This window comes from Echiichthys vipera (assembly GCF_963691815.1).
Source record: "Echiichthys vipera genome assembly, chromosome: 20".
Classification (NCBI taxonomy): Eukaryota; Metazoa; Chordata; class Actinopteri; order Perciformes; family Trachinidae; genus Echiichthys; species Echiichthys vipera.
The window spans coordinates 11623310-11636027 of NC_139845.1; the positions used below are offsets into that span (position 1 = coordinate 11623310).

Here is a 12718-nt window from a genome sequence, read left to right on the forward strand (position 1 = left end):
CTTGATGATAAACATTCCCTGGGACATGAAATGATTTGCCTGCTGAATTGAAATGATTCTGTGATGATACACAGGACTCTTCCTTCATTGCAGTAAGCTTTAGCCTAAATAGCCTATAAATAAAGCGAAGTACAATTAAGACTGCCCCAGTTACTATGCATAGCCTCAGGGGGATGACATATGCTTCAAAGCGTAATTCAGTGTGTTCCTCCAGAATCCAAACAGTATTCATATCAGACAATAAATAGCCCTCAAAACAATAAAACAGACATATTCAGAGGCTACCTTGAGTAGCCTTGAACAAGGGCAACATACATATTTTACTAACGTGCCGAAGGGTGTTTGTAATACTCTGCAACATGCTCAGTCAGGCTCATAAATGGGTGGTTGAAGCATGACAGTCTTTGGGAGGTGATACACAGAAAAGACTTTCCCTTGTGAAGAATTTTGTTACTGCCCATAGTATTGCAGGTTGTATAAATATTTTATACGCACATTTGTCAGCTATCAAAAGCAGGTCCGTCCCTTTACCTCCTTAATATGTACAGACTTCTTAAAGTCACATTTACCAGCTGTGACAGCAACGCTGATATTGTTTTCACCTTGTGAGTCTGTGTGTGTGTCGCCATGGTAAAATGTTGTCCACTGAAGCGGGAACTAGAGGCTTTTTTGAGTATTTTGCTGGGTGTTTGTACGTCAGTCTGTGGTCAAATTTGGCACAACGGTGCAAGATACAGTCACAACACATTACAGATGATTAAAATGAATGCCAAGCTCATAAATGTGTGTGATCTGAGCAAGGGGGCGAGAGAAGTAGGGAGGTAGGAAGTAAGGAAAGGGCTCACACACACATTTTATGCCATTTTATGGCTCAATTTGGGGTCCTAACTGATCCCATCACAATATGGTCCCTAGCTGGTGTTATTTTTTAATGTCTTCAATCATTACACAGTACAAAAGGCCCTGAGTGTTTCATAAAAGTCCTCCTGATTGAAGAGACTCCTGTGTGTGTTTGTCTCTATCTGTTTGTTTGCAGCTAAACAGAACATGCGTCTGATCATATGTGAGTTGTTGTGCGTGTATCTTGCATGCGTGCAAGAGTGTGTTAGAAAATGATAGGCCATTTCTCCTCGCTTGCTGGGTCAGTATGGGGGTAGAGAAAGTTCCTGTGGAGCTTACACAACCTCAAATGTCACTGGTAACACCTGTTGTGAAAAAATTCCATACATGGTTATTTCTTCATTTCTGTACAGTCAGGATTTATATAGAGTATATATCACAATATACTGCCTTTAAAAAACTAAATATGCATTTTAATTTCATGTAATTTTTCTGTATAGTTACTTTATATTACTGAATATCCTTATATCAAAAACTTTGGCAATACACTTAAAAGGGAAAAATACGTTTTAAATTATGTAAACAAAGCTGATAGTGAGGTCAGGGGAAATATTTCTAAAAACCTTAATTTGAACATCAAATGAACCTGTCCTGAACACGCTTTTTTCACTTACTTCCATGTACTTCCACCTGATTAATTCCCTGCTCCTCAGCAGAAGTCTTGTCTGACTTGAAAAACCTGACCGACAGAGAGAGAAACACCTCGGGGAAACTCTGCTACTCCACCTAACCTTAGTTGAGCAAGTTATAAAAGTGTTAGAAATGACTCATCGTAAATTAGCAGTTATAAGAACACGTATGTTCTTCATGCAGAAACATGAGAAAATATCATTTGGTAGCAGTGAATGTGAAAAGAAAGAATGGCAGAAAGAAAAAAAGCAGATGGACAGAAGGAAGCAAGCAGAAAGAGAGCAGTGTGTGCTTTTAGTCTAGTACGTAAAACCCCAAATATCCTAAACGCTGTCATAAGGTACAGACGCAATTACCCATTAAGGAAGTGAACTGTTCAGCAACTGATGTATTGAGAAGGATACAGATACTCTATTCACAGAAATGTAATGACACAGACAGCTAATACTGCTTGGTACGCGCTTACTCACACAATAACAAGAGAACTGAACTGAGCACATGCTGCTGCTCATGTGTAAGACACCTAACTGACATTTCTGAGCAAGAATGTGTGAGGTATGAGCTTGAGCAGGGATGTCTTTTCGAATCCTGTGAATGCATGTTTAAGTGTTTTTGTAAAAAGTGAGATTCACATGTCTTTTTATTTTTATTATACAGCAGGTTGAGGTGCTATATAAATGCTGTTAAATATCAAAACACTTAATCCACAGAGAAATGCACACACAGCCCGTATTCAGAAACTGTGCCTTTAAACGAGCCGTCAGGACTTCTGTACGGTTGTGATGTCATAAATACCTCTATATAGAGGTAGAACATGCAGCCATAGTGACGTTACAGTTATTCCCCGACTGTAATGATGATGCAGTGTAACAGAGAGTGCAGATGCGAGAAAAAATACCCAGAAACACTGACCAATCAGAGCAGACCGAGCTTTTCCAGGTGGGGGGCTTAAAGAGACAGGCGCTAAAATGGAGTGTTCCAGACAGACGGTGGATACAGGTATATTCAGACAGACAATTTGAGAAAAATAATGTGTTTTTGAACATCAAAGCATGTAAACATGCTCTAGTAGAAACTGATAACTAACTAGTATGAACTTGAAATAGGGCATAATATGGGACCTTTAAGTTATGGAATACTCTGCATTATCTAGGGTTATGCAAACACACCTTCTGGGTCTACCCTTGTCAAACATTAATTTCACCCACTTTCCACAACAAAAGTGGTTATGAGAGGAGCAGGAAAGGGTAGAATATGAATATTATATTTTGAATTCTGGAGGATGCCGTTCCCTACAGGCCTCTGTATGAATATTTAATGAAGTTGGCCTTTTCCCATCTCCTCATTGTATTCTACAGTGTGGATTTTTCTGAAAATATCACAATGATAAGGGGTCACTTTAATAGAAACATTTTCAAACAGGTAAATATGGTGTGCCAGGGATCAGGTTAGCATACATACACAAATACATTCATAAACGATTCACAGAAAAAAAAGTGAGAAAAGGTTTGGAGATTATTGCCAGAGTTAGACTTGCACCATTGTCAGTATAATATTAGTTGTTTGTATATCTGGAGTTCTGTAACCAAAATAATCCCCCCCCGGGATTATTTAAGTATTTCTGATTCTGATTCTGATCTGTACAGTTTAACCACATGATGGCAGCATTACCCAAGATGTTGCATCACTGATGCTGCACTCAGCACATTGGTTACTGTATCAAATTGCATTTGTCTAACATGTATGGCAAAACACAACACCCATCCTTTGCTATTGTGCATGCAAGAATGATGACAGTGGTGTGGTGGAGAGTTACTGCCCATCTGTGGGAGAGTGTGTTTTCCATCTTAACAATAGAGAATGCAGTGTTGCAGTGTCTTGGTCTGGGAGGAGAACAATGCAGCTCATGCATCTAAGCCCAGCAGGAAACACATGTACTCCACGCTTTGGATTTCTTGCAGTTCTTGACAATGACGAGCTATGCAAGCCTAGGAGTAAGGAAATATCATGTGTGTGTTTTCTCACTGTTACAAAAATAGCTGTTCTACTTGAGATTTGATCTATCAGCTGACTGATGTGCCTATACCTGTAATGATGACAGGAAAAGATAGAAGGGGTAGGAATATACCTATTTTATGTTGCATCAGTACATACAACAATTTGTTCTGGCCCTATGTGCTTAGTCCATGGTTAACAAAAGAATATTAAAGTCTTTGGTGTTAAATCTTCTAGGCTTAGTTGACAGGAACAGCTACTACATTGGCTTTACTACAGATATTATAATAATAATCTTTTCTAATCTGATCTAATCTAATAACATTTATCATATAATCTTGTCTAAGGGGTGTGTGTGCAGGTCTTTTTTTGTGGTGCTGCTATATAATATTTGTTTTAATATTTGAGCAATTTGTGGAATTTCAGAACTAGCCCTGTATATTCAATTTGATCATCATTATATTTGCTCTATTAATCCTATCTAGAGAGGAATGGATTTCTTATTAAAAAGTAAAAATAAAAGCCTTTTCCCTAGATATAATTTACCAAAGGAACACAGAACACATTTGATCATCTCACACTTTTGAGAAAACACTTTTGCATATGCATATATTTATTTACTAAACTTTACTTATCGTAACAGATACACACACACACACACACATAGGTACACACACCACCCTCCTAAAAAACAGCTAGTGTTAACACTGTGCCACTGACTTGTGAAATAACCACCACCATATGGTATTACAGGTCCCTGACTTGACACATAAACACATATACTACAGGGTAAACAGTCCAATATAAAAATCCCAGACATCATACAATTAACATGGAGGTGCTAACATTAGTTATATTTCAGTTATTGTTGTCTGTTAGCTTCACACTTTTGTTTTTAAACTTACATTCTCATACAAAGGAGAACTGCTGTTATTAATAGCATCGGTATACAACTCCTCTGCTGCCACCTAGGTGTCAAACTTTCCTGTCTCCCTACTGTAGGGGGAGAATGTAAAGATTTTGGCTGCGGATTGATAGCATGTAGCATGTGTATTATGCAGTTATTTGGCCCTGAACATTTTCCATTTACTTGATTCTTGATGGACGAGAAGACAGCCAGTAATCTGCCGCACATAGCATTACTTTGAAGAAACTGATGTAAAAGTTGCCTATTGTAAAGGTGAGATTTCCACTTACTTTTTTTTATGAAGCAGGTCGGGTGCTATATAAATACTGTGAAAATATCAAAACGCTTAATCCACAGAGAAATGTAATCAGCCCGTATTCAAAAACTGTGCCTTTATACGAGCCGTTGGGACTATAGCCTAGTAGATTTAAGTAGAAAGTGCTGCTATAGTGCTGTTATAGTCCCTCCCCGGCTGCAATGACAGTGCAATGATGCAGAATACCCGAAAAGGCTGACCTGAGGATCAAATGTGCATGTAGTTTTGAAATATTGAGCCATGAATGTCAGTTTAGGGTAATCCCATTGGCTTTCAAAGCCTCCATTGTTGTAATTATTTATTCATCCCATCCCAGGCGACAAACACTGGCGTCAACACCAGTGCAATAACAATCTAAGCTCTATACTGATGCCCTATAGTGCCCTTCACCATGAGGACAAGTGAACGCTCTTTAACCTCACACCCAGGTGTGCCTTCCTCCTCTGCTCCAAGTCAAACTTGGCACTGGTCGATCAAAACAAGACATTTCTGTGAGACAAACAACAGATCAGAGTGCATCCTTGTACGCAGCTCTGCCCGCCACGCCTCCACCCTCTGCATATATCAGTGCCATTTTTGTGAGGATACTCTTACTCTGTGCTCCAGTCAACACATCATCTGGGGAGACAGTTCCACTGAAGGCATGTCAAGGTATTGTGTCTTTTTACATACTCTGTAAGTTTTGAGTTGGTTTTGTGCTGCTTTACCTTGGATTTGTGCTCTGTGATTGGGAAGATGGGCAGCACGGTGGTGTGGTGGATAGCACTGTTGCCTTACAGCAAGAGGGTTCCTGGTTTGAATCCCAACTGGGGTCCTTCCAGTTTGCATGTTGTCCGTGTGGGTTCTCTCCAGGTTCTCCAGCTTCCTACCACAGTCCAAAGACATGCATGTATTAGGTTATTTGATTACTCTAAAAAGAAAGTGACCCTTAAATATTTTGGTGTTAGATTGTGCATTTAATTTAAATGTACATATATAGTAACTAAAAAAACAACACTAGCCAATCAGACAATTTGGGGGTATTAGCTAGTTCTGGGCCTTTAGTGTGCTCTGAATATCCTAAACGTCCCGTATTATGTTCAATTTCAGGTTCATATTGGTTTTAACTAGAACATGTTTATATGATTTAATGTTAAAAAAAAACACATTATTTGTTTTATCCGTCTGAAACATTCCATTTTAGTCCCCCTCTCTTTAAGATCCCCTCCAATCTGTTCTCATTGGTCAGTGTCTCCGGGTCTTCTGTGTTTATGCTCTGTGGAATAACTGTAACATTACTGTAGTAGCACTTTCTACCTATGTATAGTATAGTTTAGATATGACAACCATGCAGAAGTCCTGACGGCTCGTTTAAAGGCACAGTTTATGAATACAGACTGTGTGCATTTCTGTGGATTAAAGTTGTACATTCCATATACAATTTCCTTTTAGCTTCATTGTAGCATATTCATATTATATTGTTATTGCATGATTAGCAGATTAGAATGTGCTTTCGAGTTTGATTGGTTCTATTTAATTCTGCTTTTCTACAGCCAGGGGAAAGGATGTTTTCCATCACAGAGAAGGGCAGAAGTTGTGTACTGCTGCTTCTCTCACTCACCCCATCATTCTTTCCCCCTCTGCCCATCTCTATCCTCCCTGCTCTCACCATCTCTGTCTGGCCTGCTCTTTCACTATCTGTCCTGACACCACCAAAAGCATCTACCTCGCCCTTTGGTAACACAAACATTTCCAATGTTCTTACCACTCCTGCAGTCCTAGAATCATTCAACTCAACCATCACCCCAACGTCCTCGTCACAAGCCTCTATTACAACTCCCTCAGAATCAATGTCCACTACATCTACAATGTCAGACTTCATATCCTCTCCCACAGCTTACTCGCTACCTCAACCCTGCAAACATCTGGCCATATCCCTTAAAACTATAGGACTACCTCTGCACAAAAACCTATCATGTCATCTTCCCAAAACGAGTCCTTGGTCTTCTGACAGACTTCCTCTTCACATTGCTAAACTATTTCCTCCCTCCACCTCAACTTCACTTCCAAAAGGTTTGCTATCTTCCCCTCTACCTCAAACTCCTTCACCCGAGCTTCCCTTTCCTGTTTCAACATCATCCCTCCCAGCATTCTTGCCTTTAACCTCGCAAACATCGCCACCTCCTCTTGCCAAAACGTCACCCATCCCTCTCACTAAAACCCTGAAATCTCCTCCAGAAGCGGCGGCCTCTTGTCAGCCCGGACCGCTTCCGCCTCCTCCTCTCCCCCACACCACAGGTCCGATGTTTGAGCACCAGCCTTTCATCGTTAGTTGGAACATTCCTGATCTGGTGTGTAACAGGTACAACATCTCACTGGACACCTCACCCTTTAAAGGAGTGGCCACACCTGCTAAGGTATGGGGACACACATTTGAATGTTAATGTTGTTGTGTATTGTATGCGCAAAAGACATGCTGTAATCAAATTACAAGCTCACAAAGCTAGTACAGAGGGACATTTCTGGTCTTTTGTTTTCTTAAATCTGAGTAGCTTTAGAGCCAGTTTCTATATGTTTTACATACATGCATGCAAACAAACTTGATTCAGTTTTTTTTTTTCTACATGATGCCAACTCAGTAAAATGCATGAATATTCAGAGGTCCCTGTAGGAAAGAGGCCTCTGGTACTGGAGGTTTTAAAGCTGTTCTTCTGGAAAGTGTCACCTTATTTAAAGGAAACTTTACGACTTGATTCACTTTGTTCTGTTTCTGCTGCAGGTCCCAGGCCAGTTTCTGTCCCTGTTCTACACAGACCGATTGGGTCTTTACCCACATGTAGACCTCACTAGTAGGAAACAGTTCAATGGTGGCATCCCCCAGAGAGGTAACCTGAAAGCCAGTATGAACAAGGCCAGAGGAGATATTAACTACTACATCCCATCCAAGTAAGCCTATCTAAAATTAAAAATGCCACTCTTCATTGTCTGACACATTTGATGCTGACCTTTAACTTTCTTCTCCATCCTTACTGTCCTCTCTACAGGACGAGCCAAGGCTTGGCCGTAATAGACTGGGAGGAATGGCGCCCCCTGTGGGACAGAAACTGGGGCACAAAGAGAATCTACCAGACCTTATCAGTGACCCACCTTATGCAGAAAAACAGCTCACTCACCGTGCAGCAGGCCACAGAGAAAGCCAAACAACAGTTCCAGGTCAGAAGGGTGTGAAAACATATGTTATAGTTCTCAACAGCAATAGAATATTGATTCAATTCTTCCATCTTTCCTTCCATTTTAGGTGGCAGCTAAGAGTTTAATGTCAGGGATGTTGGCGATGGGTAGAGCTATGAGACCCAACTATCTCTGGGGCTTCTACCTGTTTCCTAACTGCTACAATTATGGCTGGGAGAAGCCAGACTACACAGGCCGTTGCTCCAAAGAGGTGAGGAGGCAAAATAATGAGCTGCTCTGGTTGTGGGAGTCCAGCAGCGCCCTCTACCCCTCTGTCTACCTGCAGGTTGGTCAGATTAGCGCAATATTTACTTTTTATGGATCCCTTATATTATTTCAAAAAAAATGTAAGCTCCCCACATATTTTTTTATCCTGCATGCTCGCACTGTTTCAGGTCTCTCTGGCAGACAATCCCAGAGCCGCCCTGATGGTGAGAAACCGTGTCCAGGAAGCTTTGAGAGTATCTGCCTTGCCCAGAAGGAGTGGCACTGCACCTGTGTTTGCTTACATGCGACCTGTCTTTGTTGATCAAAACAGACGCTTCCTCAGTCAGGTAAATGAGTCACTTAGATGTCGATTTGTTTAACACGTGCTGCATTCCCAGATGTATTATATAAGTGCCTACCTAGCTATATATAGTAGGACTATATGCTGTACGGAAGTCCTTACGGCTTGTTTAAAGGCACAGTTTCCAAACTCTGTCTAAATAAAAGACATGGAAATCTCACTTTTTACAATATAGGACCTTTGAACAACTCATTAATGAGTGACCACACACTCGACTAAATCAGATACATCTTTGGTTACTTCTTTGTCCCAGCAGTGAGGTGTTTCCGGCCTCAGGTGTTGTTTTAAGAGGAGTTTGGTTTCTTGGTGTAACAACACCCTGTCCAGGTGGTAACCCTTGCCTGAGCATGTAATCTTTATCCTCTCTTCTCACCTCGGATGTTGGGTATATTTTGGGGAAATAAAGAAACACTTCCAAAGTCTGTGCTCCATGCATGCATATGTGTATGGTTGTTGTTTGTCAGTTTCTGAGGCGATAATGAGCGTAATAACCATTTCTGCCCAGGGAGACTTGGTCAGCACCATTGGGGAGAGTGCAGCAGTGGGAGTGTCTGGCACTGTGCTGTGGGGGGCCAGCGCTGACTATGATGACCAGGTAATATTACCCCACAGACCTCCACTGGACTGCTGAAAGACAATGTACTGATGGCAGGTTGTCAGACCTGAGGCAGTGTATTCAATTATATGATATAGGAGTCTACTTGTCTCTGTGACTGACAATACCTCAGCGGCCCAGGTACTGATGGACTGGTTGGTAGTGTAACAGTATTAGTTAATCCATGGCAGCAGGGTTAATTTTAATGTCTTTTAAAGTCTTCTGAAAAATACCTCACCATGTAAGTCCAAGTAAAGTAAAGGGGACGTATAATGCTCCTTTTCAGGTTCATACTTGTATTTTGGGTTTCTACTAGAACATGTTTAAATGCTTTAATGTTAAAAAACACATTATTTTTCTCATACTGTGTGTCTGAATATTCCTGTATTCACCCTCTGTCTGAAATGCTCCGTTTTAGTGCCTGTCTCTTTAAGCCCCCCTCTTGAAAAAACACAGAAATAAATACTCAAAATGTCTTTCGGTAGGTTCAATGAGCTTTTGCAAAAGGGTCGGACATGCAGCAAAGGTCCACTGTGAATGCCAAAGAGCACAAGCATTAATTTGGTTATATTAAAGCGGGTCTCTGTTAACGTTTTCACAACATGTTGCAGCTGCGCCAGCGATAAGGTGACCTTTTCTACCAATAACACAGTTGTTCTCCATATCAAAGTAACAACAGAAGATGTAGTGTCCTTCTCACAGAAACAGAAGACAATGAAGGTTGAATACAGCATTAATGTGACATCACAGTCCTGACAGCTTGTTTAAAAGCACAGTTTCTGAATCCGGTGTGTGCATTTCCATGTGGACTGAGTGTTTTAATAATTCTACCATCTGTCCTAAACCTGTCTTGTTAATCGTGTCCTGGCTTCAGCTTTATATCGAACTGATAGCGTGGTATCAATCTTCTCATCTCTTCGGAAGGGCTGTACTGTCCCGTTTTCAGACATACACTTGTATATACAGAGTATATTATATGAATACATGTCTTTACTTTGAAATACTTTTTCTCTCCTTGCCCTTCCTGTTTATTCGTCCACTCTCTCTCCGCTCCTCCCCAGAAATCTTGTGCAGCCCTCTCATCCTACCTCTCCACCACCCTCAACCCTTATGTCACCAATGTCACCTTAGCCGCCCAGCTTTGCAGCAACTTCCTGTGTCGAGGGAATGGCCGCTGTGTCCGAAAAAACTACAATTTCCATCACTACCTCCATCTAAACCCGGAGAATTTCAGAATCCTGCATGTTCAGAACCGCTACCTTGTCCTAGGGAGACCTACCCTCACAGACTTAAAGGCTTTGAGCAAGAGGTTTACCTGTCAGTGCTACCAAGGACTAAGCTGTTCTCCCAGGACGCACAGAGAGCTCGCCAAGGCCCTGATATTTAGTGTGAAGCAAGGACTGTACCAAAAGTTTCACACTTTGAATAAAGCAATGTTGCATGATAAGCAACAAGCCAGTATTGCTAAGGACAGTGTTCAAAATGTTTTTAAAGTTTAGCTTGTAATCAAAATGTTTTTGTGACATTTCTTTTGTGACCTGAAGTTCTTTTTACAGCACACACACACCACTTAAACCAAAACATATGGAACAGAACTACCCAGTCCTGTCACAATCTAGTACTGGACACTTCATCTGCAATATTAAAAATACTCAGGAAGTATCACCTCATCTTTATTATGCGTACGTGCATGCTATAACCAATGATTAAATGTTTCATAGTCTTGCCAAAGAACAGAGGGCTCAAATAAAACTGAGAAAGAAATACTGTGCCATATCAAGTAAATATCCCTTCAGGTATTTGTATATGATTTGAATGTATATGTAAATAAAAGAAAAGACAGGGAGTGTTGTTGGTTCTACATCGAACTTGCAGAAGAAATAGGGTGACCCGAGTGACTGAAGAGTTTTATCAAAAATTCAGTCCAAAAAATGTGATTAACAAAAATAATTAAAATGTGTTTTGTTATAGGATACATAATTAAATTAGTGATTCGGCTACATTTTTATTCTGTAGTAAATTACAGTGTTGTTAGCGCAGAAACAAATGATGACACCCACACAGGTGTTTTCCCTTACATGCCTGATTACAGATCTTTTTTTAAGTCGATGCTATGGACATGAAAATCACAGATGTTACTAATTAAGACTCTTGTAAGTACGAGCTTTACCAAACCCAACTTCAGCCTAGGAGGACTATCACATAATTGAAAACACCTGTGTGGACGTACAACTAGTTTAGGTCACTAGAGGGAAGACAAAGTCCATGAGCTAAAACTTTTAGCACTGGTGTTTCAGGTAGCTAACATGTTAGCTACAGCAAGCAGTTACCCACTTACATATCCAAAAGACGTGGAGCAACATTAGCATTAATTTGGAAATGTGTTTCTGACCACCGGGCAAATGTAAGTAATAATATCAAATTTTCTCTTCATAGTGTCTATTTCCTGAGATAAATAACTGCCTCATTAGCTCGACTGTTGACCAGCTAGCTAACTTACTTATACAGTCTGGTCTATAGCTGTGTTCAAAACTCCCTAATTCACTCACTCACAATTCCCTTAATTGTGTGTATATAATTATTATACTGTTTTATAAAGGACCAAACGAGATTTCGGGAGTATACAGGACTAAAATGAAGTTACATTGTATGGTATGTACACTCAAATTAACTGTGCATTGTTGGTATAATAGTGGACAATATAGTAAATGGAATTAACCTCTAAAAAATGGCTAACACATTATATAGACTTTTTCAAGGACGTAAACATTAACATTCTGAATGTGTCCAAGTTTGTTTCCTGTTGAAGTGAATGTGAATGACATAAACTGACAGGAAGTTAACAGGGACCAAGGCTTTTGCCTAGCAATGGAATTCCATTAAAAGGTCTATTTTTACCACTTCTGTGATAGGGAACCATTTTGAAAAGAGCTTATAGTGTACAGTGTGTTTATTAGATTTTTTTCCCCCCATGAAAACACCAATTGTTGGAAACACATATAAGCTATATACCATTTAATTATATGTGCTATAAACCCCAACAAGCAGAGTTGTTAGCTAAGTTTCCGTTCTTCCCTTATAGTGCCCTCTTTAACATCACACATATTAGCCATTTGATTCAATGTTAGCTAATATAACAACACATAGATTAACGGACCCTTACAGTTTAATTAATTGGTCAACCTACACGACAAGGTGTTATAATAGAGGAGGGGTGATTATTGATGCTGTTAATGCTCTTAACTGCTCTTCCTATTTTTAGCTGCATGAAACTATGTTTTCACGTTTGTACACAGCAGTCATACACTTCTTACTGAGAGTGCTAATGAGTCTTTATGGAGGAGTCAGTGTTTGGTATTCCCATTGGGCTGTTGTCAGCAGATACTGTAGGTCATTGGTGTGTTGATGGTGTCCTCTGGGTGGTTAGCGTGATGTGAGTCTGGATGTTTGCTTGTGTCAAAGTGATCTCCACGGTGGTGTAAAGAGGGAGAGAAGCCTAGTTTTAACCCCTTATGGCTAGATGTGATGCTACAGTTAGGGCCAGATAAATAAAAATGTCCCTACAAGTTCAGGACACAGACGGACATCAATTAAAGC

At 40.3% G+C, this 12718-nt stretch overlaps 1 protein-coding gene across 1 annotated transcript; it reads left to right on the forward strand.

Annotated features, from left to right (window-relative positions):
- Nucleotides 1-2498: 2498 nt before the first annotated feature.
- Nucleotides 2499-12391, forward strand: LOC310962579 (hyaluronidase PH-20-like; the record flags this gene model as incomplete). The annotated part of the gene is made up of 9 exons (XM_083935083.1): nucleotides 2499-2529; nucleotides 6966-7144; nucleotides 7507-7673; nucleotides 7772-7940; nucleotides 8026-8244; nucleotides 8354-8512; nucleotides 9032-9121; nucleotides 10183-10438; nucleotides 12384-12391. The coding sequence occupies 9 exons, from the start codon at nucleotides 2499-2501 to the stop codon at nucleotides 12389-12391; spliced, it is 1278 nt and encodes a 425-aa protein (XP_083791209.1).
- Nucleotides 12392-12718: the final 327 nt, after the last annotated feature.